Source organism: Hyaena hyaena, unplaced genomic scaffold, assembly GCF_003009895.1.
Source record: "Hyaena hyaena isolate Hyena2069 unplaced genomic scaffold, ASM300989v1 scaffold_135, whole genome shotgun sequence".
Lineage (NCBI taxonomy): Eukaryota > Metazoa > Chordata > Mammalia > Carnivora > Hyaenidae > Hyaena > Hyaena hyaena.
In genome coordinates, this window is record NW_024080767.1 from 623288 (window position 1) to 650893 (window position 27606).

The 27606-nt window shown below is 46.0% G+C and overlaps 1 protein-coding gene across 2 annotated transcripts; it reads right to left on the reverse strand.

Moving 5' to 3' along the window:
* Nucleotides 1–276: 276 nt before the first annotated feature.
* Nucleotides 277–10325, reverse strand: ASL (argininosuccinate lyase). Of its 2 annotated transcripts, XM_039238086.1 has the most exons (17): nt 10253–10325; nt 10011–10065; nt 6042–6236; nt 5608–5691; nt 5329–5385; nt 5089–5186; nt 3815–3892; nt 3639–3716; nt 3152–3204; nt 2767–2829; nt 2474–2588; nt 2216–2300; nt 2069–2128; nt 1736–1819; nt 825–905; nt 575–681; nt 277–465 (listed from the first exon to the last, which is right to left on the reverse strand). In XM_039238086.1, the coding sequence occupies exons 2-17, from the start codon at nt 10020–10022 to the stop codon at nt 321–323; spliced, it is 1395 nt and encodes a 464-aa protein (XP_039094017.1). In that variant the 5' UTR covers nt 10023–10065; nt 10253–10325; the 3' UTR covers nt 277–320. The 2 variants fall into 2 exon arrangements, with proteins under 2 accessions (XP_039094017.1, XP_039094020.1); XM_039238089.1 differs by lacking the exon at nt 10253–10325 and having other exon boundaries at nt 10011–10179.
* Between the last annotated feature and the right edge of the window lie 17281 nt (nt 10326–27606).

Below are 27606 nucleotides of genomic sequence, written 5' to 3' on the forward strand. Positions count from 1 at the left end.
GCCTGGGGGGCGCTGGACGGAAGGACAATGAACAAGGACTGAGGTAGCCCATCAGGTGCCACCAAAGTTCCAAGGGGGCCAAGCCTCCCAAGACACCCTAGACGGGGGGGGTCACTGTGTTGCCCGAACCGGGTAGGGGCTCTCCTCCTTCCCCACCTGTGACTCTGTCATCCCTGCCCATTTACTCCACTTCCCTGATGGCCCCCGCTGCACGCTCAGCAGACCCCGGAAGCCCACCGCTGAGGGAGGCAGGCTAGGCAGGACACGAGCGGCAGCCTCCTCTCGGGCCCACTTTATTTGGGAGCAGGGTGGGGAGGGCTCTAGGCCTGCTGGGCCCGCAGCAGCGCTCGCACCTGGCTGATCTGCCAGTCGACACTGGCGCGCGCCGTGCCACCCAGGGCAGCATACTGTTCCACGCTGTGGCCGTAGTCCCACACGTGGCTCACGTCGCCTGAAAACAGGGGGCTGAGGGAAGGAAGGGGAGATGAGCTAGGGCCCAACTGGGCCACCGGGGGCCTCAGGGGCCCTGGGGTCACCTCCTGGGAGGCAGCAGAGGGAGGGGAGGGGGCTGCACCTGATGGTCTGTAGCTCCTTCAGCGACAGCTGGTTGAGGGCCACCCCCTTGGTCTCCGCCATGAACACAGCTTTCCCAGAGGCCTCGTGGGCCTGGCGGAATGGCATCTGGGGAAGCCAGGGTGAGGGAGGTACTGACTCAGCCCTCCTCTGCTCCCTGTTCTTCCTGTGTCCTCCCCCACGACCCCCAGTCCCAACCTGAGTGACACCCCCATCCCCTACCCTATCCGCCCCCGCCACCCCACACTTACCCCTTTGCGGACCAGGTAGTAGGCGAGGTCAGTGGCCAGCATGTCAGGACTAAGAGCCTGGGCCATGTTCTCACGGTGAATCTGGGGGACGCCAGTGGTGGCGGTGTGAGTCCTGGGGACCCTGGGTGGTGAAGCCGCCAGCCCCAGGCCCAAGGCCTACCACTGCCACCCTTAGCCAGGATGTCCCCAGCCTTGGGCAGATCCACTCTGACCCACCCTTCTGTGCCCTCTCTGCTTGAGCCATTTTGTCATCACTATTGATAATGTTTAGGTGTGCTGTCAGGGGTGGCTGGCCCCTTTTCAGAGTCCTTAGCTTCAGCATGGATCAGAACCATAGGGATGATGTGTTCTAAATCGCTGGGTCCTACCCCCAGAGTCTCAAATCCAGGAGGTCTGGAGCGGGACCTAGGATTGCATTTCTATTACATTCTCGGGTGCTGCTGATGCTGCTGATCCCAGGGCCACAGTTCGAGAAATGTGACTCTGAGACACATCCTGAACTATTTAAGAATGAAATGATACAATGGGGATTTGCTTAAAAATAACGAGGCAGCGGGTAGTGGGTAAAGAGTCAAAGCAAAAAAGGCCATGAGTTGGTTATTGTTGAAGCTGTGTGTTAGTCCACAGGGGTTCGTTATACGTTCTCTCAACTGTGCATCCTGAAATTCCCCACATTAAGTGACGAAAAAAGAAATCTGGTCAGGACAGTTGGTGGGACCGCTTGAGTCTAACTCAATTCCATTCTACTGTAGCTAGCATCTTTTGTCACTTCAGTGTTCCCAGGGGCGGGAACAAACACATTCCCACCTCCCCCTGCCCCAGATCTTCTGGACATATCAACCTTCCCCTCCTCTCAAGATGGCCTCCTGGCATGCCATCCCAGAGTGTAGGGGCGGTGGGGGGGGGCTTGCCTGCAGCGTAGAGATGACGCCAGTGGCCACTTGGAGGACGGCACTCATGGTGTCTGACACTTCAAATACGGCTTCTTTGTCCTCCTGGGAGGCGTGTGGCAGAAAGTGAGAGCCCAGCAGCCTTGTCCCCCACTGAGGCGTGTCCACTGCCTTCCAGTGAACACACTCAGCCCCTAGTACAACCCACACCAGCAGGGAGGGGAGGGCTCTCAAGGGCAGTCAAGGGCTGGGTACATAGACTAGAAGGTGGCAATCCTGGGTATGCCAGGGCCCTGGGAACCGGATGTGGTGTATGTGCAGGTGGGTCCCTCACCCACAGCCCCAGCCTCGCACCTGTAAGTCCTTGTTGTAGGTGCTTGGAAGTCCCTTGAGTGTCATCAGGAGCCCAGCACACTGAGGGAAGAGGGAGAAGCAGGAGGCTGGACCTTAGGACCCTCTAGGTCAGCCCAGGGCCCTGCCCCCATTCCCTGCCCCACTCACCCGCCCAAACACGCGCCCCGCCTTGCTCCGGATCAGCTCCAGGCTGTCTGGGTTTTTCTTCTGGGGCATCAGGCTGCTTCCAGTGCTGGGGACAGAGATGCCAAAGCTGAAAGGGCTCCCCTGCCTCCTGGCTGGTCTGCTGGCTGGATCAGGGGAGGTCCAGCAGCACGCAGTCCGGGCGTGCCCAGAGGGTGGCATGGGGAGGAGGGGAGCCACGTGGCGGGTGCAGAGCTGGGGCAGGGCGGGGCCCGGCCTTACCTATAGGCATCTGAGAGCTGCACAAAGCTGAACTCCTTGGTGCCATAGAGGATGAGATCCTCAGCCATCCTGCTGAGGTGGGTCATGCACAGCGAAGCCCAGAACAGGAACTCGGCTTGTGGGAGGAAAGGGAGAGCGGGCCTTCTGGTCACCAGGCCTCTCTTGTACCCCACTCGGTCTGGCGAATCTCCCAGTGGGACCGGACTTGGGGTGGGAGGTGGCGAGAGGACAAATCAGAGCACAGTGTACGGGAGTAGCCCCAGGGGACAAGCAGGCTGGCCCCCAGGACTCACCCACAAAGTCTCGCTCACTGGTGGCATCCATGCTGTTGAGAGTGATGGCCCCAAAGTTCAGTTCTGGAGGACAGGAAAATGGGCAAGGCAATCGGGCAGGGCTGGAGGGCAAGGAGGGGCCTCCACTCCAAACCAGGTTGCCCAGCCACCCCCTCCCTAAGACCCTTTCAGGGAGGAGAGTAGGGAGGGGCAGGAGGTGGGGGCCGGGTCTCTTGTACGGTGCCAGGAAGGAAGCACCGTGCACCCCGGCCACAAGCCTTCTCCTGCCTCTGTCCATAGGGAATAAATGGGCTTTTCAACCAGCCCCCTGCCCCCTCCACATGTGTGTGGCACCTGGCAGGTGCTGAGGCAGATCTCCCTGGGGAGGAGGGGCAGGGCGCCTCACCTGCTCGGAGCAGCTCACGGTCCACACCCAGAGGGTTGCCTGCAATGGCCCCACTGCAGGGACAGGGGATTCCCGGTGACCAGGGCTCCTGGCAGGCAGGCCCTGGCACATGCACACAAGCACACCCAGAGCCCAGCCCTGACTGTCAGGGCTGCCACGCAGTCAGTGTGGGGGGCAGAACGCCTGTCCCCACGGAGGGGAAGTGGAGGGCTGTGGGCTGCTGGCCGGCTCTCTGGAGGCTCAACTCTGACATACTCGCTAGCCTGGTTGTCTTCATCTTAGAGAGAGCTGAGCGGGGGGTGTCCACACAGGGTTCCCTCCCTTCCATGGGGGGAGAACCCTGGACAGGGAAGCCAGTTACCTGGCTTTCTGTTCTTCTCTGCCTTTCCTGGCCCCTCCTCTTCTGTGGATCCCCAGGGACATGCTACCTAGGTGACAGCAACGCCCACCCCCAACTAGGCTCTTAGAGCCCTGGGGCCTCACTCACCTCCCCAGGGGCAGGACATTGATCCGCTTCTGTACCTCCAGCAGCCTCTCAGAGTCTCTGGTCAGCGCCACAGCATGGCTGTAGGAAGCCAGGGGGCTAGAGGGTCAGGGCATCCTGAGCCCTCCCTCCTGTCACAGCCTCTCCATGATGTCCCGGCACTATGCCCCCCTACCCACCTCAGGATCCAGTGGCTCCAGAGAATGGGCTGAGCCCTCTGCAGGTGTGTATATCCTGGGAAGAGGACGTCACGTTCCCTGTGGGGGAAGATTAGAGGCAGGGGCCTGAGGGGTTCCGGAAGTTCAGGCAAGGGCAGCCTGTGCCACCTGGGATGCCGCAGGCCCGGCCCCTATGGGGAAAAGCAGCGCAAGCCTACCAAGGATCTGCCTGCACAGGAAACCAAGTGATCTCCCGGGGACAAATACGTCATAAAAGAAGAGGCCAGAAGTGGGGCCGTGTGATCCCAGGGCTAGGCCAGCGCCACGGGGCCCCCTGGGAGTAGGACTTTGGCTGGGACCAAAGGTGATTAAGTCTTCAGCTCTGAGCAGAGGTGAAAGCCAAGGAGGAGACACATGGTGGGTACTACCTGCCAGGGGGAGTCATGTATGTGAGCACCCGAGAAGCTCCCAAGGACTCCAGGAGAGCGGGGGGCACTTCAAGTGCGGAAGGCAGGGGGAGAGGTGTTAGAGGTGACGGTGATGGTTCTGGCTTGTTTTATTTTAATAAACAGCTTTAGTGACATAAATATATAATCCACATACGATTCACCCATTTAAACTGTACGTTTCAGTGTGCAGCCATCAATTTTACAACATTTTCATCTTCCCAAAGAAGAAACCTTGTCGTCGTTAGCAGCCACTCCTTATTGCCCCCAGCACCCCCAGACCTCTGTGAAGAAGAGGTCACAGGATGCTGGGAAAGAGGAAGGGTCAACCTTATCTCAGATACCAGGTTGGGACTTCTCAGCAGCAAATTGGCCAGGTCTGCAGGCAACAAAGCCAATGCCAAAGATACGAGCCACAGAAGCCAGAGCCTTGGGAAGCAGCTTTGGCTGCCCTGTTCCAGCCATGCTGGGTGGGGCTGGGGCTGCAATGGGGACATAGGGCATAGGCAGGCTGAAGAGTGACCGTGGCTGCCCCAGGTGCAGCCAGCTCGTTTCCCCGGGCTTCAGGGCATCTGCCTAGCCTTAGCCTTCTGCTTATGAAGCCTCAGAGGGTGAGCTCGCCCTGCCTGCTGCCATTGGCTGGCATGGCAGGAGCAAACAGCAAGAACTGCTCCCATCCCTGGATGCTTGCCTCCCTTAGTCTAGGATTTCCAGGACGCCCATGAACTCCAGGCCTGGCTCCCCGACCCTCTTCACCTCTGCCACGTAGATCTGCCTGTCTTACGGGAGAGGAGACCCTGGCTGCCCCCATGTCCCACTCTGCCACCTGGGTGTCCACGGGAGACTCACGCCTCTGCGCGATCCACCATAGTTTTGATGAGCTCCCAGAGGAGGGCAGAAAGTTTAGAGCAGTTCTGTCGCATCCACAGCCTGAGGTCTGTGACCACCTGTGGGGAGGAGAAGGCGGCACTCAGGGAGACAGATGTGTTGCTTCGCTGGGGAACCAGACCACTGCCGAACCCCAAATCTGCCTCCCAAGCCCCCCATGATTGGGAAGGCACAAGGTGTGGGCAGAAGAGCTAGCAGCACCTGGTCATTCCGACTTCGTCCCGTGTGCAGCTTCCCTGCGGTCTCACCGATGAGCTCCTGGGGTGGAGGGAGGCAGGCGGTCAGGGTCTGCCTGCTCGTAGCCCAGTGGCCTAGTGGCCCATGCTGGGTCAGCCCAGGCACGCCCTGGTTCCTCCCTCCCTACTCCTGGCCACCTGTTCTGGGGTCTGGCCTGCATTCTGCTAGAATGATAGCAATTATGCTCCAAATGACCAAGGGCCAGGTGGAGAGGGGAGGCCAGGGGACAGGAAGGGGTCGTACCTTCAGACGCCGTTCATTGGCCGTGTGAATATCTTCATCATTGGGGCTGAGTTTGAAGGTGCCCTGAGCCCACTCCTCAGCCACCTGTAGCAGATGACAATGATCCCAGGGGCCAGGCATCCACAGTCAAGGGGCCCCATCCCTGGACGCACCCCCATTGTGATCACTGACTATCTCTGTATAGGAGCTGAGTCCTGGGGGTGCTCCACAGAAACAGTGAGTGCTCCACAGGCAGGTGTGGTTCCCACCCTCAAGGGATCATCTCAGGCCCAGCCCTCCTTCCCCTATGAACCATGGGCCTTAAAGGATGAAGAGAGACAGTGAGCACAGCACACAGTTTAAAGGGCACCTTGACATTTAACCACAGGGGAAATGACATGCATGGATGGCACAGGTTAGAGGCTCCAGGGTGGTCCTTAGGGTGTAGAGAGTACCTTGTCCAGTCCTTGGAGTATCTGGTCCATCTCAGCCTTGGTGAGGAGCCCCGCCTTTTCCAGGCCCCGGCTGTAGGCCTTGCTGCCCTGCACATCCACCTCCCACAGGTGCCGGTCGTAGGCAATGGATGAGTTGAACTTCTCCATGATGGGGTCCACGGCGCCCACAAACCGGCCACCCCATAGCTTCCCGCTCTGGCCAGGACAGCAGGAGCAATTAGTGTGCTCCCCACCCTTGAAAACAGTGCCTCTCACAAAGGGCCCATGGGAGAGTTATCAAGTCTGATGGCAGTGGGAACCAGTAAGCAGGGTTATTCTCGATGGACAGACAAGGAAACTGAGGCTCAGAGAGGCTCAAAGTCACTCAGGGAGTCAGTGTGGGAATGTGGCTGGACACTGAAGTTAGGGTTCTTTCCCACCACGTGACACTTCGCTAAGGAAATGATGGCAGGGTACAAGATACCCCTGAGACCACAGCAGAGCTTCTGGAACCTTTCCTGCCACTGACCAATGGGAGACATCACTCTGGAGTCCAGAGTCTGAATCCAGCTCTGATATTCCAGCGCTAACCATGAGAACCCTGGCTAACACATAGTGCATTCTCACTGTGTGCCAGGCATGGCTCTAATGGCTTGGCACACACTGACAGAAACTCTCTGAAGCAGGTGCCCAGTGTATCCTGCTACAGAGAGGGGAAAAGCAAGGCGCAGAGCAGTGACTCGGCGTGCCCTTGCTAGGGGCGGTAGAGCCAGGACTGTGGCCCAGCTATCTGCAGCAGAATCCATGCTCTAAACCCCACATTCCACCAGGGCTGCTCTGCTGGCCCTAGTACCCTCAACTTTTGTGGCAGGGACAGGCAAGAAGCACCGGAGGGGGGGCGCCTGGGTGGCTTAGTCGGATGAGCGTCCGACTTCGGCTCAGGTCATGGTCTCGCGGTTCATGGGTTCGAGCCCCGCGTCGGGCTCTGTGCTGACAGCTCAGAGCCTGGAGCCTGTTTCGGATTCTGTGCCTCCCTCTCTCTCTGATCCTCCCCTGCTCATGCTGTCTCTATCTCTTTCTCAAAAATAAATAAAATATTAAAAAAAAAAAAAAGAAAAAGAAGCAGCACCGGAGGGGCCCCATCAGACTCATAATGACCAGCATCTCTCTCCTACAGCTTGGGGTGGGGCCCAAGATCCCAACCTCCACCACTCCCTGGGAGAGCACCTCTTCACATCTGTTATCATTGGCTTTCTCGAAGGTCACTAGCTGACCCTCTGCCCCCTAGGAGCCAAGGGCAGAGGGATGGGACGGGGACACCTCTGTTTTGAAAGAGGGCATAGGCCATGGCATATGACAGATGGGGGAGGGGTACAGAACACATCACGGAGCTGTCTTAGCTCCCAAAATGCCAAGGATTAGGAGAGTGTTCCCTGGGTGAGGGTGGGCATGTCGCTTCTCTGCCAACTTTCCTGTGGAGGGGGAGTTTATAGTGGCTGCTGGGGACCCACTTATAATGTGGGGTGTAGAGCATGGATTCTCCTCTATGCCCCTGCAACGTCCTGGACCTCTCCCAGCCACCTGATTGTGGGCATGTTATACAACCTCTCTAAGCCTCAGGGCTGCTGCTCCATAATATAAGGTCAAGAGTAGTACCTATCTGGGGCGCCTGGGTGGCTCAGTCAGTTAAGCTTCCGACTTCAGCTCAGGTCATGATCTCATGGTTTGTGGGTTCGAGCCTCGCATCAGACTTTGTGCTGACAGCTCAGAGCCTGGAACCTGTTTCAGAGTCTGTGTCTCCCTCTCTCTCTGACCCTCCCCTGCTCACGCTGTGTCTCTCTCTCTCTCTCTCAAAAATAAATAAAACATTTAAAAATTTTTTAAAAAAAGTAGTACCTATCTGATAGACTTGTTGTGAGTATTTAATGAGGTAAAAGGTACTAGGTGCACTCATAGCACAGTGCCTGGCACTCAGTAAACTCTCCTAGTAAGGGAAGGGCCCAGGGCTGCCAGAGCCAGGCTGCGCCTTAGCGCCACTCTTGGTTCTGCGTGCACCACGGGGGCCTCCACTGTGCCCTGCCCCCAGACTGTGAGCTGACCCCCCACTGCCCAGCAGCCTTGGCCACCAGAGGACTCTGACCTGCAGAAGCAGCCTCCACCCCGCTCAACCTTTTGAGCTAGATCCACCCCTTACCCTCCAAGCCTAAATCTCCGCAAAGCACCACGTGGGTCCCTGGTCCTGACTACTGGGGCCAGCGGGCCAGGGTCAACCAGCCGGGTTGAGAGCCAGCCCGCCCTTCAGCCGGGACCCTGGCACTGCCTCTTCCAGCAGGCCTCTGGACTCCCTGCCTGGGTTGTTAGTAATAACAACTGCTTAACAAGCCGGGCTGCAGCCAAACCAATTAGTACCAACCCACAGGACGGCCTGCGGCAAGCAGTCACCTGAAGCTCTGGTCTCCTGAAGGCAGCCTACTCTGTATTGGGGCCAAGCTCCCACCCCACGGGCAGGCTTAAAAAGACCCCCAGAAGGAGGTCAGAATGAGGTGTCACCATTTGGGCTCTGAAGAGGGGGGTGCCTTATATGGGGGGAGAGAGGTCTCCTCTAAGCTAGGGCACACTAGGGCCAGAGTGATCCCTTTGGGGCAGGGGGCAGGAGCACTGCTTGGGGTTGGAATGAATGAGCAACAGCCAATTTAGAATGCACAAGGGAGGGCCACCTGATTGAGCTTCTGCTCAGATCATGATCTCGTGTTCATGGGTTCGAGCTCAGCATCGGGCTCTGTATGGACAGCTCAGAGCCTGGAGCCTGCTTTGGATTTTGTGTCTCTGTCTCTCTCTGCCCCTCCCCTGCTCACACTCTGTCTCTCAAAAAATAAAATAAAACATTAAAAAAAAAAGAACGCACAAGGGAAATAACCTGTAGTTACTGTATCATTAGCCACCATTTATTGAGCACCTACTATGGTTCAACAACTTGGCCCTGTGCTAAGCATCCTACATGCTATCATACCCTCCAATGAGGTAGGCGCCGTTACCCTGGGAGATCAGTGACTGCTTCAGAAACCAGATTTGTTTGCCTCCAAAGTCCAAACCCTGATCCAGAAATAGCAGGGCAGGCATTCTCATCTAGTTTATTCAAAAGGAAAAACTGAGGCCTAGAGAGAGGAAGTGACTTGCTAGCTAATGAGGACCAAAAAGGATTGGAACCTAGATCTCTTGTTTCCCAGGCTCCAGGTTCCTTCATTGGGATCAAGTAAACATTCCCTTTTACCTGAAAAGTTCAAAACAAGGACCGCATGATCCAGTACTTTATAGGGGGAGGCAGAAATCTATTATCATGCCCATTTGCCAGATAAATCAACTGAGGCCCAAGGAAAAGAACCTGTGCCTAGGGCTCCTGTCACTCAGTGGTCAGGAAGAGAACCTGACCTTTAAAGAGAACCTCTCTTTAATGAAGAGAGGCCAATGAGATAGGAAGCCACCAGACACTGGGGCCACAAGGGCCACAGGTCATGGTCCCCTACCTCCGGGGTCTTGCCAGAAACCAGAGTCATGTGGAACCCTGCCTCATAATGACAATTGCTATAGCAGAAGGGGCGGAAGGGTGGCGACTGACGGGACATCGGGGAAGCAGGAATGAAGAGGGGAGGAGGCTGAATGAGCGGGCAGCTCCTTTCTTGCCCCCAGCCGGAAGCGTCAGGGCAAGGCCACCTTCCCTAGCAGTGTGGGTTGGTAAGTGCCACACAGGCCCCTCGGGAGCGGGGAGGGGGAGGGTAGAAGTCCGCGCGAAGATCTTTCCCAGGTTCTGGCAAGCGCTCCAGGAGGAACCCACCGCCGGGGGCCCGAGGGGACAATTACCAGAAGGGTGGCCGGCCGCACGTCCGGCATGGGGAGATCCCGAGTGCAGGTCACGGCCCTGGCTGGCTCCCAGAGCGCCCCTCCCCCTCATTTGGAGACTCGGAGGACCTGGATCCCCGAGGTCCCACTCACCTCCGATGCCATGTTGGGCGGTTCCTCGTCGTTCAGGAGCCTCGGTCGTCCGGGTCTGGAAGACAAGCCGGGACTGACGACCTCCTTCGACCCCGGGCGGGGTCCCTCGGGAGGGGCCGGCTCCGGGCTCCGGCTCGGGCGCTTGGCCCAGCGCAGTCCGTGGGGAGGCGGACGTGCGTCCTCCGCGTCCTCCGCTCCGCCCGCCGCGCGCGTCCCTACCGTCGCGCCTGGCCGGCACTCACCAGCTCCTGGCCGCCGAGTCACCCTCCAGCCAGCCACCTGGCGGGGTTTTTCTGGTCCAAGGGGCTTCAGCCCCAGCCCGGCCCTGTGCCCGCCTCCTGGCGGCCCCGCACCAATCCCAGGCGCCCTGGCCAGGTGGGCGTTGCCTCCACCCTCCAACCCCGGCTGTGGGCGGTGCCGTCTCCGGAGCGGCGTTGGGTCCAGCGGCCCCAGGGCGGAGTAGGCGCAGTGAGGGTGGTGCCAGAGCGACCGCGCTGAAGGCAACAAACTGTGGCGGGCACTGGACACTCGGCCAGGCCCAGCGGGCTCACAGGATACAGAAGGTGAAAAGGCCTGCCCGATCATTCATTCATTCAACAAACATGCGCCTGGCACCCCTTCGTTTGTGCCAGGTAGAGTTAGACACTGAAGAAAAAGAAATGATACCTGCCTCAAGAAACCCTGACGAAACGTGGACAGGTTGTTCTGGGAGCATTTAAGGCAGCACGGAAGGGGTGTCTATCTCGGGGTTCTCAGGGAAGATTTCCTTGATCTGATTATTCAACAGAAATGACAAGCTGGGTTCTAGGTGCTTGGTGGCACAGCATCCGACTTCTGCCTTGAAATGGCTTCTGGTGGAGATGTCCCCTAAGTTGGGTCTTGAAAGATGGGAGTTAGCCCCTCAAAGAAGAGGGTTAGAATTTTCCCTGCAACGGGAGCCACCTGGGCAAAGGCTGGGAGGCCAGACTGTGAATAGCCTGCTTGGAGAACAGAAACAGGTCAGAGTGGCCACAACAAAGGGACAGGAGTCTGGTCGGCAAGGGCGGTGGGAAGTAGGTTGGGGCAAGATTATGAAAGGCTTTGAATGTCAAGAGAGACAGTTCGGTCTTGGTCCTGTAGATCATAGGAACCAACAGACTGGAATCATTTGCAGTTCCTAGAATGTATCAGGCTGTTTCAAGCCTCCGTCGTTGTCGTCGTCTTCTTCTTCTTCTTCTTCTTCTTCTTCTTCTTCTTCTTCTTCTTCTTCTTTTCTTTGTAGGATTATTGATATTTTTCTTTTTTTAATCTAATAATGTATTTATTTTTTATAATTTACATTTCAGTTATTTATCATATGGTGTAACAATGATTTCAAGAGTAGACTCCATGGGGTGCCCGGGTGGCTTAGTCGGTTAAGCGTTCGACTTTCGCTCAGGTCATGATCTCGCAGTTCGTGGGTTCGAGCCCCGCGTCGGGCTCTGTGCTGACTGCCAGCTCAGAGCCTGGAGCCTATTTCAGAGCCTGTGTCTCCCTCTCTCTCTGACCCTCCCCTGCTCAAGCTGTCTCTCTCTCTCTCTCTCTCCTAGAAATAAATAAAACATTAAAAAATTAAAAAATAATAAATAAATAAGTCACATAATCCTCCCAAAAATGGAATGTTCATATGAAACCTTTTATGAACTGAAATAACATAAAGAAAGAAAAAACTTACACAGAAACATTTTTCAGCATTCGCAGACCCACAGAGTAAANCTCTCTCTCTCTCCTAGAAATAAATAAAACATTAAAAAAAAAAAAGAATAGACTCCTTAATGCCCCTTACCCATTTAGCACCCCCCACAACCCGTCCAGCAACCCTTTGTTTGTTCTCTATATAAAGAGTCTTATGCTTTGTCTCCCTCCCTGTTTTTATATTATTTTTGCTTCCCTTCTCTTATATTCATTTGTTTTGTATCTTAAAGTCCTTATATGAGTGAAGTCATATGATATTTGTCTTTCTCTGACTAATTTCACTGAGCATAATACCCTCTAGTTCCATCCACATACCTGCAAATGGCAAGATTTCATTCTTTTTGATTGCCGAGTAATACTCCATTGTATATACATACCACATCTTCTTTATCCATTCATCCATTGACTGGCATTTGGGCTCTTTCCATACTTTGGCTATTGTGGATAGTGTTGTTATAAACATTGGGGTGCAGGTGTCCTGCTAAACAGAATACCTGTCTCCCTTGGGTAAATACCTAGTAGTGCAATTGCTAGGTCATAGGGTACATTTCAAGCCTTCTTAAATCCTCTTCCCTGTGCTTGGAATGCCCTTCCTTCACTGTCTCACTGTTTCCCACTTGTTCATTGATATCCTAGCCAAGCATCATCAATGTCAGGGAGATTCCCAGATGACCCTGATGTCCATCTCTGGGGTCCCACTGGATCGTATAAGAGCATCTAGTAGTCTTTCCCTGAATTGAGAGCACTGTAGTTGTGTCTTCTGGGTCTTCTTCCCTACCCAACTGTGAGCTCCTTGGAAGCAAGACCTCATCCACTTTCTCCCTGTGATCTCCAGCTATTTCCTGTCTTCTCCCATAGAAGCCCCATAACTGGGCTGCATCAGGCCACAGGTGGAAAGAGATGTGGAAGCCCATGAGACCAGTTCTAAGCCATGTGGTCCTCTCAACTGAAAGAGCATTGTGGCAAATCCCTGGGACCCACCTGCTAGGCTCTGAGGCCTGACATCCCTTCCTGGGAGGCCAAAGGTGAAAGCCAGCAGTACTCTGCAAACATGAGCTCACATCCCTGAATACCGGGCAACATGCAGGGGCCAACACTCTGGGAAATGAATTGAGGCTAGAAAGGAGTCAGGGAAGAAATATGAGAGCAAGACTAAAAACACGATGCATAATACAGGTAGGGCTGTAATATAACACCTCACACAGTGGCTCAACAGGTGCCAGACTAAAGCCTTTACACAATTGATCTTATTTCATCTTCACAACAGTCCTGTTTATAGATGGAGAGGCTGAAGCTGCAAAGGGCTAAGGGTTAGTGGACATGCCCCATGGCAACCAGTTAGAAGGAGACAGTCTGGCTGCCCGCATTGTACCACATGACAGAAGAGAGACTGTGACCCCAGATTTGCTTGCAGCAAATAGCAAGCTTATCCTGTGTGGAGGTCGCTGCGGGGTTGGGGAAAAGAACTCAGGAGAAGGAAGAACACAAGGAGGGAGCATGAAGGCTTGTGAAGAAAAAAACCCAGACAAATCAAGAGTCTGCAGCTAAGGCCCTGACAGCAGACACTAAAGTGGACATGACCCTTGATCTTGAAAAAATGTCCTTGGCACTTAGGACTCATGGGAGCAGAGCAGCCAGGTTCTCTCAGAAAATGCTGAGATCCAGGGCGCCTGGGTGACTCAGTTGGCTAAGTGTCCGGCTTCAGCTCAGGTCATGATCTCGCAGTTCATGGGTTCGAGCCCCGCGTCGGGCTCTGTGCTGACAGCCGGCTCAGAGCCTAGAGCCTGTTTCGGATTCTGTGTCTCCCTCTCTCTCTGACCCTCCCCTGCTCACACTATCTCTCTCTCTTTCTCTCTCAGAAATAAAGAAAACATTAAAAAAAAAAAGAAAAGAAAAGAAAAAGTTGAGATCCCTGAGCAAAATCTCGGGGAGACTGAGAGAGGCTTGGAGAAATGTGCCTGCCAGTGGCCAGTCTATAATCAGCACAGAGAAGATGGTTAGGAAGAACAGGAGGCCACTATCTGCTACCTGTAGCCCATAGAGAGGTCAGACAGGGATTTGAAGGGTGACTATCTCAGGCTTTTGAGAGGCAACACTCAATCCGTACAGCAGTCTAGCCACTCCTGCCCTAAGTAGGCTGTTTAGGGGACCCTAAGGTTGGCGTAGGAGTATGACTGGAAGAAGACTGGACGTTGGGCCATGGTGGAAAGCAGTTGCAAGGGCCTTATTCTCGGGGACTTCTTTGATGACCAGCAGAATCAGTTTCCCTTCAAACTTCCAGAGTGTGGCTGATAGGATTTGGGGACCAGGTGAGTCCATTCCAAGGGAATTGTTAGGGTGCTAGAATCCCATAATGCAACAGAAATGGTAACTGAGATTGGATCAAATTCTCAAGCCTTAATAAATAAAGGTACACAAATTCACTGCCCAAAGACCCAGACTACAAGAAAGGCTAAGGAAGTTCCTTATGCTGAAGGGAAATGACTTAAGATGAAAGCTTTGGCCTACAGGAAGGAATAAAAAGCACCAGAAGGGGTGCCTGCATGGTTCAGTGAGTTAAGCATCCGACTCTTGATCTCAGCTCTGTCTTCATCTCAGGATAGCCCCACATTGGATCTACTTAGAAAACAAACAGGGACACCTGGGTGGCTCAGTTGGTTAAGTGTCCGACTTTGGCTCAGGTTGTGATCTCACGGTCTGTGGGTTTGAGCCCTGCATCAGGCTCTGTGCTGATAGCTCAGAACCTGGAGCCTGTTTCAGATTCTGTGTCTCCCTCTCTCTCTGCCCCTCCCCAGTTCATGCTCTCTCTCTCTCTGTCTCAAAAATAAATGAACGTTAAAAAAAAAAGAAAGAAAGAAAACAAACACCAGAAAGAGCAACTATGTATGGTGAAGACTTTATTCTCTCCTCTTAATTTCCTTAAAGACAAATGACATGGGGAGCCTGGTTGGCTCAGTTGGCAGAGCATGCAACTCATGATGTCAGGGTGTGAGTTAGATTACTTAAAAATAAAATCTTAAAAAAGTTAAGACAAATGACTATTTAAACTAAAAATAATAACGATGTATTGTTAGTTTTATAGCAAAGTGGAAGAGGATACTAATGGAATTATACTGTTGTAAAGTGGTTATGTTATACATGAAGAGATATACTAATATTAATTCAGAGAAAACTGGAATAAGTTAAGGATTCATAATGTAATCCTTAGAGCAACCACTAAAAGAAGATACATCTAAAAACCCAAAAGATGAGATAAAATGGAATATTAAAATATTCTTGATCTAAAGGAAGTCAAGGATAAAGGACACAGGTACAGAGAGAAAAAAAATAAGTTAATAGACTTAAACAACTGTATTAATAATTACCTTAAGTGTAAATGGGTTAAACACTTCAATTAAAGGCAGAGATAAAAGGCAGAATGCATTAAAAAAGTAAGATCCAACTATATGCTGCCTACCAAAAAATTCACTTAAAACATAAAGACATAGACATAAAGACATAAAAGTAAAGAGATAGAAAAGATATACCACATAAGCACTAATCATAATAAATCTGGAATGGCTGTATCCATAGTAGACACAGAAAACTTTAAGGCAAGAAATACTACCAGAGATAAAGAGGATCGTTATAATAATGTCAATTAATCATATTAAGAACTAACAATCCTAAATGAATATGTTCCTAAAAACACACTTCAAATTATATGAAGCAAAGATTAAAAGAAGTAAAGGGATAAATAAATAACTCCAAAATTGTGAGAGATGTTAACATCCCTATGTCTTTTTGTTTATGTTTTTATTTATTTCTGAGAGAGAGAGAGACAGCGTGAGCAGGGGAGGGTCAGAGAGAGAGGGAGACACAGAATCTGAAGCCGGCTCTAGGCTCTGAGCTCTGAGCTAGCTGTCAGTACAGAGCTTGACGCGGGGCTCGAACCCACGAACTGTGAGAGCATGACCTGAGCAGAAGTCAGAAGTTTAACTGACTGAGCCATTCAGGCACCCCAACATCCCTATGTCTATAATTGACAGAACCAGTATACAAAAAAATCAGGAAAGATATAAGTGACCTAAACAAAATTATCAACTAACATTACCTAATTGATATTTATAGAGCATGCCACCCAACAATGGCAAAATAAATTATTGCTGCCGTTTGCAAGCACCATGATGATGATGATAATTTTTGTATGTAAAAAATGACCCTTAAAATATATTACAGTATAAATTTATACTATGGAATATAACTCAAAATTTAAAAATAAATGAACTATTGATATATGCAATGACTTTGCTGAATCTCCAAGATATTATGCTTAGTGGAGGAAAAAAATCACTCCTAGAAGGTTACACATTGTATGATTCTACTGATACAGCATTATTGAAATGACAAAATTAAGAAAAATTTTAATGTTTTTTAAAATGTATTATTGAGACAGAGAAACAGAGCATGAGCGGGGGTTGGGGGTCAGAGAGAGCGGGGACATAGAATCTGAAGCAGGCTCCAGACTCCGAGCTGTCAGCACAGAGCCTGATGTGGGGCTTAAACTCACAAACTGTGAGATTGTGACCTGAGCCGAAGTTGGCACTTAACCGACTGAGACAACCAGGCACCCCTGAAATGACAAAATTTTTAAAATGGAGGACAGAGTAGTGGTTGCCAGGGGTCACGGGTGGTGGGGAGGTGGTTATATAAGGACAACATGAAGAAAAATTGTGGTGCTGGAACTTTATGATGGGTACATGAGCCTACACAGGTGATTAAATTGTGTGGAACTTATATAGACACACACATAAAAAGAGTACAAGTAAAATAGGAAAATCTGAACAAGATCATTAGACTATAACAATGTCAAGATCCTGGTTGTGATATATTCTAGTTTTGCAAAATGTTACCACCAGAGGAAACTGAACAGAGTGTAAAGGGATGTCTCTAATCATTTCTTACAACTGTTTATGAATCTAAAATTATCTTAAGAAAATTTTCAATAAAAATATATTACAAAATCCATTCACATTCGCTTTAGAAAATACAATAGATAATGACATGAGGTTATGGGTTTTTTAATGTTTATTTATTTATTTTGAGAGTGAGAGAATGATCAGGAGGAGGGGCAGAGAGAGGGAGAGAGAGAACCCCAAGCAGGCTCCATGTTCAGCGCAGTGCCTGATGTCGGGCTTGATCTTACATGGTGAGATCATGACCTGAGCTGAAATCAAGAGTCTGATGCTTATCTGACTGAGTCACCCAGGCACCCCTAAAATATAAGAACGTTTTAAAAACAGCCTCAGGGGGGGCGCCTGGGTGGCTCAGCAGGTTAAGCATCCGGCTTCGGCTCAGGTCACGATCTCATGGTTCGTGGATTTGAGCCTCACATCGGGCTCTGTGCTGACAGCTAGCTCAGAGCCTGGAGCCTGTTTCAGATTCTGTATCCCTCTCTCTCTGACCTTCCCCTGCTCACACTGTCTCTCTCTCTCTCCTCTCTCTAAAATAAATGAAACATTAAAAAAATTAAAAAAAAAACACCTCAGGACACAGTTCCTGAGTTGAGCCCCACATAAGGCTCTGAGCTGACAGCATGAATTCTGTTTGGGATTCTTCCTCTCTCTCTGTCCCTCCCCCACTTGTGCTCTCTCTGTCTCTCAAGATAAATAAAAACTTTAAAAAAATTCTAATCTTTTAGAGATACATACTGAAAAATTGCCAGGTGAAATGATATGATATCGGGGGGTTATTTTTAAATGCTCCAACAATAAAAAGTAGTGAGGTTGGTAAGATAGAAGATTTGCAAAATGTCAGTAGTTGTTGAAGTGAGTATTTTTTAAAATTTCCAAGTGTTGGGCACCTGGGTGTCTCAGTCATAAAACATCTGACTTCAGCTCAGGTCATGATCTCACAGGTTCATGAGTTCGGGTCCCACATCAGGTAAGCTCAAGCCCCCACATTGGGTAAGCACCAGGCCTGCTTCAGATAAAACATGAGCCTTGCTTCGGGTGAGCCCTGCTTCTCTCTCTCTCTCTCCGCCCCTCGTGGGATTCTCTTTCTCTTTCCCTCGCTCACTTGCGTCCTTGCTCTCTCCCAAAACAAAACAAAACTTGTTTAAAATGTTTAAAAGTGTTAAACAATGTTCACAATCCTACTCTTAAAATCCTAATGAACCTGGATATACACATATGTAGGTGGATACATATATATACATCATATATATTGAGATGTAATTGATATAAATAACACACAAATATTTAAAGTGTACAATTTGATATGTTTTAACATATACCCATGAAATTAACCATAATCAAGGTAGTGAATATATCCATCATACCTAAAAGGATCCTTATACCTCTTTATAACCCCTTCCTCCTGCCTCTCCCCATTCATACCTGAGAAACCACTGATCTGCTTTTTGTAATCATAGATTAGTTAGAATTTTCCAGATCTATCTATCCATCTAATCTGTTTTTGTTTGGCTTTTCTCACTCAGCATAATTATTTTGAGATTTATCCATGTTATTACATGTATCAATAGTTCAAGTCTTTTTATTCCATTGTATGGGTATGCCCCAGTTGGTATATCCAATGCCTTTTGGTGGATATTTGAGTTGCTTCCAATTTTTAGCTATTATAAATAAGACATGCTTGTACAGGGGCACCTGGGTGGCTCAGCTGGTTAAGTGCCTGACTCTTCATTTTGGCTCAGGTCACGATCCTGAGGTTTGTGAGTTCAAGCCCTGAATTGGGCTCTGTGCTGATAGTTCAGAGTCTACCTACTTGGGATCCTCTCTCTCCCTCTCTCTACCTTTCCCCACTCTCTCTTTTAAAATAAAACTTTTAAGGGGCGCCTGGGTGGCTTAGCTGGTTAAGCGTCCAACTTTCGCTTAGGTCATGATCTCACTGTTCGTGGGTTCGAGCCCCGCGTCGGGCTCTGTGCTGACTTCCAGCTCAGAGCCTGGAGCCTGTGTCAGTCTGTGACTCCCTCTCTCTCTGACCCTCCCCTGCTTACTCTGTCTCTCTCTCTCTCTCTCTCCTAGAAATAAATAAAACATTAAAAATAAAATAAAATAAAATAAAACTTTTAAAAAATGCATGACAAGTCTTTCTATGTACATATGCTTTAATTTCCTTTAGATAAATACCTATGAATGGGATGTCTGGACCATACTGTAGACGTATGTTTCATTTTTAGGGACTTACCAAATAGATTTGCAAAGTGTACAGATGTGCTTTTCCCACCAGCAGTATATGAGAGTTTCAGTTCTGAACATCCTTGTCAACACTTAGAATGGTCAGTCTTTTTAACTTCAGTCACTCTTACAGGTGCATAGTATGTTTCATTAATACTTTAATTTGCATTTCCCTAATGACTAATGCTGAGCATCTTTTCATGTGGTTATTTGACATCCATGTATTATCTTCTTTGGTGAGGTATCATCTTGTTTTTTCTTTGTCTTAACAGCATTTTTCTTAGAGCAAAAGTTTTTAATTTTGATGATACAAGTCCTTTATCAGATGTATGATATATGATCTGCAAATATTTTCTTCCTATTCTTTAAATTGTCATTTCAGGGGCACCTGGGTGGCTCAGCCGGTTAAACATCTGACTTCAGCTCAGGTCATGATCGCACAGTTCGTGGGTTCGAGCCCCGTGTCGGGCTCCGTGCTGATAGCTCAGGGCCTGAGGCCTGCTTCAGATTCTCTATCTCCCTCTCTCTCTCAACCTCCCTTGCTCACGCTGTCTCTCTCTCACACAAATAAATAAAAACATCAAAAATTAAAAAAAATAATAATAAATTGTCATTTCATTTTCTTGTTTGTATTGTGTGTAGCACAAATGTTCTTAATCTTGATGAAGTCCAATTTTTCCATTACTTTTTGTTGGTTGCTTGTACTTTTGGTGTTATATCTTAGAAAATATTACCTAACCCAAAGTCATGAAGATTTACTATGTTAATTTTCAGTTAATTTTTCTGTATGGTGTGAGTTGGGCATCCAATTTTATTATTTTGCAGGTGAATATGCAGTTTAGTACCATTTGTTGAAAAAACTATTTTTATTCTCTCATTGAATTATCTTGGCACTCTTGTCAAAAATCAATCGGCTTGGGTTGCCTGGGTGGCTCAGTTGGTTAAGTGTCCGACTTCAGCTCAGGTCATAATCTTGCAGTCTGTGAGTTTGAGCCCTGTGTTGGGCTCTGTGCTAACAGCTCAGAGCCTGGACCCTGTTCGAATTCTGTGTCTCCCTCTCTCTAGGTCCCTCCCCTACACACATCTGTCTGTTTCTCAAAAATGAATAAATGTTAAAAAATTTTTTTTAAATCAATTGACCTAAATGTAAGACTTTATTTCTGGATACTCTATTCTACCCCATTGACCTGTATGTCTACTTTATTCCAGTACTATATTCCCTTTATTAATGTAGCACTGTGGCAATTGGAAATTGAGTTCAGTAACCTTTTTTTTCTTTTCAAGATTGTTTTGGCCATTCTGGGTCCCTTGTATCCTCATATGAATTTTATAATTAACTTGCCAATTTCTGCAAAAAAAAAAAAAGACAGTAGGGATTTTGATAATGATGTATTGAGTCTGTAGATCAATTTGGAGAGTACTGATATTTTAACAATATTAAGTCTTCCAGTCATGAACATGGGATGTTTCTAATTTAATAAGATCTTATTTAATTTCCTTCAATAATATTTTGTAATTTTCAGGGCACTAGTTTTGATAAATTCATTCCCAACTGTTTTATTCTTTTTGATGAATTATAAATGGAATTGTTTTTCTTGATTTAATTTCCTTTAAAAAAATTTTTTTAAATGTTTTGTTTATTTCTGAGAGAGACAGTGTGAGCAGGGAAGGATCAGAGAGAGAGGGTGACACAGAATCTGAAACAGCCTCCAGGCTCTGGCCTGTCAGCACAGAGCCCGACACGGGGCCCAAACCCACAAACCATGAGATCATGACCTGAGCCGAAGTCGGATGCCCAACCAACTGAGCCACACAGGTGCCCCTCTTGATTTCATTTCCCAACTGTTCACTCTTCTATTGTATAGAAGAAACACTCTACATTGTATAGAAATGCAATTGATTTCTATATATTGAACTTGTATCTTAAAATCTATCAAATTTGTTGACCCAGCAGTTTTTTAGTGGATTCCTTATGATTTTCTACAATGCCATGTCATCTGCTAGCATAGTTTTGCTTTTTCCTTTCCAATCTGAATGCTTTTTTTTTTTTGTTATTTTTTGGCCTAATTGCTCTGACTAGACCTCCAGCACAATTTTTTTTATGTTTATTTATTTTTGAGAGAGACAGAGACAGAAAGACAGAGTGTGAGTGGGGGAGTGGCAGAGAAAGAGGGAGACACAGAATCCGAAGCAGGTTCCAGGCTCTGAGCTGTCAGCACAGAGCCCGACGCGGGGCTCGAACCCAAGAACCATGAGTTCATGACCTGAGCCAAAGTCAGAAGCTTAACTAACTGAGCCACCCGGGGTGGCCCCCTCCAGTACAATTTTGAATAGAAGTGGTGAGAATGGCCATCTTCATTTTGTTCCTGATCTTAGGAGGAAAGCATCCAGTCTTCTACCACTAAGTATGGTGTTAGATGTAAGTATATTAGTTTCCTAGAATGGTCATAACAAAGTACCACAAATTGTAATGGCTTAAAGCCACAAAAGTTTATTCTCTCACAGTTCTGAAGGCCAGAAGTTTGGAATGAAGGTACCGGCATGGCCATGCTGCTAAAGGCTCTAGGGAAGAAGCCTTCCTTGCCTCTTCCTAGCTTCTGGTGACTCCAGACAATCCTTGGCATTCTTTAAGTTGTAGTTGCATCATTCTGTTCTCTGCCTTTTATCTTTACACGCCCTTCTTTCTAGTGTCTCTTCTATGTCTGCATCCAAATCTCCCTCTCCTTTTAACTTTGAAAGATACCAGTCATTGGATTTAGGGCTCACCCTAATCCATTATGACCTCATTTTAACTTCAGTACAATGCAAAGATCCTATTTCCAAATAAGGTCATATTCACAAATCCTAGGGAATTGGGACTTGAATATATTTTTCCAGGGGGATGGGTGGTGGTGGCATAATTCAGTTCCCTACAGTCAGGTTTCCACAGATCCCTTTTTCTCAGGTTCAGAACGTTCCCTCCTATTTCTACTTTATTGTTATTTTTCTTTAAACCATCAGTTTTAAAAAAATATTTATTTTTGAGAAAGAGTGAGGGATAGAGCACGAGTTGGGGAGGGGCAGAGAGAGAAGGAGACACAGAATCCGAAGCAGGCTCCAGGCTCTGATCGGTCAGCACAGTCTGATGTGGGGCTGGACCCATGAACCATGAGATCATGACCTGAGCTGAAGTCAATGCTTAGTTGACTGAGCCACCCAGGTGTTCCATTATCAATTATGTTTATAGGGATTAAAATAGTAAGAAAAAAAATCTTATATATTTACTTATGTTGTTAGCATTTCCTGTGGTTTTTATTCCTTTGTATGGATCCAAATTTCTATCTGCTATCATTTTCCTTTTGTCTGAAGCATTTCCTTTATTTTTCTGTAGTACCAGTGATGAATTCTTTCAGCTTTTGTGTATCTGAAAATGTCTTTATGTTACCCTGCTGTTTTGAGAAATATTTTTCCCATATACGGAATTCTGAGTGGACCTTCCCCCCAGTATTTTAAAGATGTTGCTCTACTGTCTTCTCGTTTGCATTGTTTCCGATGACAAATCTGTCAGCCTTATCTTTTTTTTTTTAAATGTTTTTTATTTATTTCTAGCAGAGAGAGAGAGACAGCGTGAGCAGGGGAGGGTCAGACAGAGAGGGAGTCACAGACTCTGAAACAGGCTCCAGGCTCTGAGCTGGCAGTCAGCACAGAGCCCGACGCGGGGCTCGAACCCACAAACCGCGAAATCATGACCTAAGTGAAAGTCGGATGCTTAACTGACTAAGCCACCCAGGCGCCCCATGTCAGCCTTATCTTTGTATCTCTGTATGTTACATGTCTTTTTTCCCCCCTAGCTGCCTTTTAAATATAATATTTAATATAATAAATATATTTATATATAAATAATATATATTTATATATAAATAATATAATTTTTAGAGAGAGAGTGCAAGTGGGGGAGAGGGGCTTAGGGAGAGAGTGAGAGCGAGAGCAAGAGCGAGAGTGAGAGAGAGAATCCTAAGCAAGCTCCATGCTCAGCACATGGGGCTCTATTCCACAACTCTGGGAACATTCATTGCCTGGGCAGAAATCAAGCGTGGGAAGCTCAACTGACTGAACCACCCACACATCCTTCCCTCTAGCTGCTTTTAAGATTTTTTTCTGGGGGCGCCTGGGTGGCTCAGCGGTTAACTGTCTGACTTCGGCTCAGGTCATGATCTCACAGTTCGTGGGTTCAAGCCCAGCGTTGGACTCTGTGCTGACAGCTAGCTCAGAGCCTGGAGCCTGTTTCGCATTCTGTGTCTCCCTCTCTCTCCGACCCTCCCCTGCTCACACTGTGTCTCTCTCAGAAATAAATAAAACATTAAAAAAAAAAGATTCTTTTTTCTGTATCACTGGTTTTGAACAATAGATTTTGATGCACTGTGGTGCACTTTTCTTCTGCTGGAGATTGTTGAGCATCTATGTCTGTGGGTTTATAATTTTTAATATTAAAATATCTTTCCACCCTCTTGTTTCTCCTCTTTTTTAGAGACTCCAATTATTTGTACATAAGTGTGTAGTGCCCCACACTCATTGATGCTCTTTTATTTTTGGTGATTTTCTTTCTTTCTGTGCTTCATTTTGGATGGTGCCTATTTTTATGCCCTTAATTCACCAATCTTTCCCTCTATAATATCTAATCTGCTCTCTATCCAATCTAGTATCTCAAAGCTTGTCGTTTTCTTTCCTTTTCTTTTTTTAACACACAGCTGTTAGTGCGTCTTTAAAATATCACAAAGAAGTCTGAAAAATCTGGCATCTTGCTGTTTCTGTAGCTGAACTAACGTAGGTCTTATTCATTAGCCTGCTGAACTTTTCCTTTCTCAGAAACAGATGCTGATATGTTGCACATGAATTTAGCCTCAGCCCTTCCATCTTGACCCAGTTAACCTTCTGGGTCTGCACTCAGACTCAGGGCTACGTGACTATCCTCAAGTGCAAGGAAAAAAAAAAAGAAGAAGATAAGGGCTAATATTCCCTGTTAATGGTTGTTTATGACAGTTTGCATACTTTGTCCTTGAGATAATGGGTATTCCCTTGAAACTCCCCAAAACCCTAAGTCATGCCTTCAAAATAACAAATGTTTTCCTACATACCAGGATAAAGGCTGCTCTCTTTATCACTTTGTAATCTTTTTACAATAACCGCTCAATTCTGCTTCTGTACTGCCTGCTTGCCTGCTTGGTCATTATAAAAAGTCCTAAATCCTTGGATTTGGGGCCACACATTTAGAGTTCTATGTTAACTCTCTGTGGTCCTAGCCGGTAATAAAGACTCCTTAATTCGGCTTCAGTGATCTTGGTTGGTCTCTGTGTCTCTGGGCATAACAATACCATCTAAAAATTTTTCGATATCCTTATTTTTAACTCTTGTGGGTTAGGGCACCTGGGTGGCTCAGTTGGTTAGCATCCGACTTCGGCTCAGGTCATGATCTCATGGTTTGTGGGTTCAAGCCCCACGTCGGGCTCTGTGCTGACAGCTAGCTCAGAGCCTGGAGCCTCTTTCGGATTTTGTGCCTCCCTCTCTCTCTGAGCCTCCCCTGCCCATGCTGTCTCTCTCTCTCTCAATCTCTCTCAGAAATAAATAAAACATAAAAAAAAAAACTCTTATGGGTTGCAGAATCAAAGCAGCTGAATTTGATAGAAGTTCAATGTCATTTCCTTCAAGAAGTAACTCATCTTTCTGGGCTTGAGAGACTGAACAGGCAATGCCTGGCCTCATTTGAACTCAGCAAGCAGATGTATTTTTTGCCCAAGAAATTTCAGATTTCAACAAGTGAACCATTCTTGAATAACATTCTCCTGAATAACAACATTGATGGGGAAGTGAACGTACACATGATGTGGGAAACAAAGGCAGAAGGAAATGGCGGATACAATTAAATTTCCTTATATAACCTGCAGCCCCTTGACAAACACTTGAGGCTGGCAGAGGTTTCTCCAGGAATTCCCTACAGTCTTAATGCTAATACTTTGCTAGAGGAAAAAACAACCTTAGCTTGACAAGAGCTAGGCCTCCAGTACCCTGGGAGTCTTCTTCAGCATATGAAAATCTCATTGGAAACTTCACCTTGACTTTACCTTCCCCAACTCCACAGTAGATAACCAGTATCTCTTCATGGACAAGAAAAAACAAAACAAAAAAAAAGAACCTATACAAAAAAAAAAAAAAAATAAAAAAAAAAAAATGAAAAAAAAAATTCTTAAAAAAAAGAACAAAACAAAAAAAACCAAACAAACATAACAAAAAAAAAAAAAAAAAAAAAAAACAACAACAAAAAAAAAAAAAACAAAACAAAAATAAAATAACAAATAAAAAAAATATAAAAAAGATAAAAAGAAAAAAAGATAAAAAATACAAATTAACACAAAAAAAATAAAAAAGGAGAAAAATATAATAAATAAAAAAAAAACAAAATACAAAAAAGAAAAAATAAAAAAAAAAAAAAAGGAATCAAATAAAAACATAAAAAGAAACAAAAAAAAAAAAAAGAGTGATGTAAAAAAAAACTAAAAAAAAAAAAAAAAAAAAGATAAAAAAAAAAAAACAAAAACATAAAGAAAAAAAAAAAAAAAAAAACAAAAAAAACCAAAAATATCAAATAATAAAAAAAAAAAAAAAAAAAGATAAAATAAAAAAAAAAAAAAAAAAAAAAAAATAAATGGAAAAAAAAGAAAAAAAAAGAAAAAACAAAGAAACCAAAAAGAGAAAAAAAAAAAGAACTAAAAGAAAAAAAAAAAAAAAAAAAATTAAAAAAAAAAACAAAAAAATAAAGACAAAAACAAAAAAAGAACAACAAACAAGAGAAAAAAAGATAATAAAAACAAAAAAAAAAAAAAAGAAAGAAGAAAAAGAAAAGAAAAACAAATAGAAAAAAAATGAAAACTGAAAAAAAAAAAAAAAAAAAAAACAGAAAACAAAAAAAAACAAAAAGAATAACTAAACTAAAACAACAAACTAAAAAAATAAATATGTATAAAAAAACAATAAAACACAAGATAGAAGAACAAAATAAGAAAAAGACAAAAAAAAAAAGATAATAAAAAAAAAAAAAAAAAAAAAATAAATACAAAAAGAACAAAAAAAAAAACACAAAAAGGAAACAAAGTATTAACTATAAAAAACTAAAAAAACCAAAAAAAAAAAAAAATTATTAAAAAAAAAAAAAAAAACTAAAAAAATAAAAAAAAAAAAAATAAGAAAATATAGGAAAAAATAGAAAAAAAAAAAAAAAAAAACAAAAAGAAAATGAAAAAAAAAAAAAAACAATAAAAAAAAAAAAATAAAAGAAAAAAAAAACATCACACAAAAAAAAAAAAAAGATACAAAAAAAGAAAAAAAAAGAAACCAAAAAAAAAAAATAAAAAAAAACAAAAAAGAAAAAAGAAAAAAAAAAAAAAAAAAAAAAAAACACCAAATAAAAAAAAAAAGAGAAAATAAGAAAAAAAAAACAAAAAAACAAAATAACAAAAAAAAAAAAAAAAAAAAAGAAAAAAAAAAAAAGAAAAGAAAAAAAAATAAAAGAAGAAGTAAAAAAAAAAAATAAAAAAAAAAGAAATGATAGAAAGGTAAAAAAAGAAAAGAACAAAAAAAAAAGAAAAAATAAAAACAAAAATAATAAAAAAAAATAATAAAAAAAAAGAAAAGGAACAAAAAAAAAGAATAGAAAAAACAAGTCCATGAAGAGAAACTGGTTATCTACTGTGGAGTTGGGGAAGGTAAAGTCAAGGTGAAGTTTCCAATGAGATTTTCATATGCTGAAGAAGACTCCCAGGGTACTGGAGGCCTAGCTCTTGTCAAGCTAAGGTTGTTTTTTCCTCTAGCAAAGTATTAGCATTAAAACAGTAGGGAATTCCTGGAGAAACCTCTGCCAGCCTCAAGTGTTTGTCAAGGGGCTGCAGGTTATATAAGGAAATTTAATTGTATCCGCCATTTCCTTCTGCTTTTGTTTCCCACATCAACCAGAACCTTGTAAAACAAGGACCCTTGCCTATAGTCCTTGGGCATTTACTTTCGAATGCCTCCTCTCTGTAAAGTGAGCTTTTCTACTATTCTTCCTTTCTAATCTCATCTAATAAACTTTTGCCTGCTGCTCATTTTGTGTCTAGCTCTTCATTCTTTGAAGTGGAGAGACAATGACAACTTGACATTGGCAAGGACTTGACAACTTAGCTTTTTGAGCAGATGAATGAATCCCGGGTAGTGTGGTAAAGCTTGTGTTATGTGCAGGGTGGCAACACAAGGGTGGCAGGATCGGTCTGGGGAGCATGCCAACAGGTTGATTCATCAGAAATTAATTACTCGAGGGATCAAGTTAACAAGTATTGGCCCTTAGGAACACCACTAAATCTTTTTTTTGTTGTTGTTAATTTTTAAGGTTATTTATTTATTTTGAAAGAGACAGGGAGGGGCAGACAGAGAGAGAGAAAGAGAGACAGAGAGAGAGAAAATCCCAAGCTGGCTCTGTGCCAGCACAGAGCCCAATGTGGGGCTTGAACTCATGAAACCGTGAGATCATGACCTCAGCTGAAACCAAGAGTCGGACATACCATCGACTGAGCCACCCAAGTACCCCGGAACACCACTAAATCTTAAGTGACAGTGAACTATCTTTCCAGTCACTGTGGTGAATACAAAAGTTGGACAAGGAGTCTTGAAGCCCGTGGGTTGCTGTACTCTTCATTTGC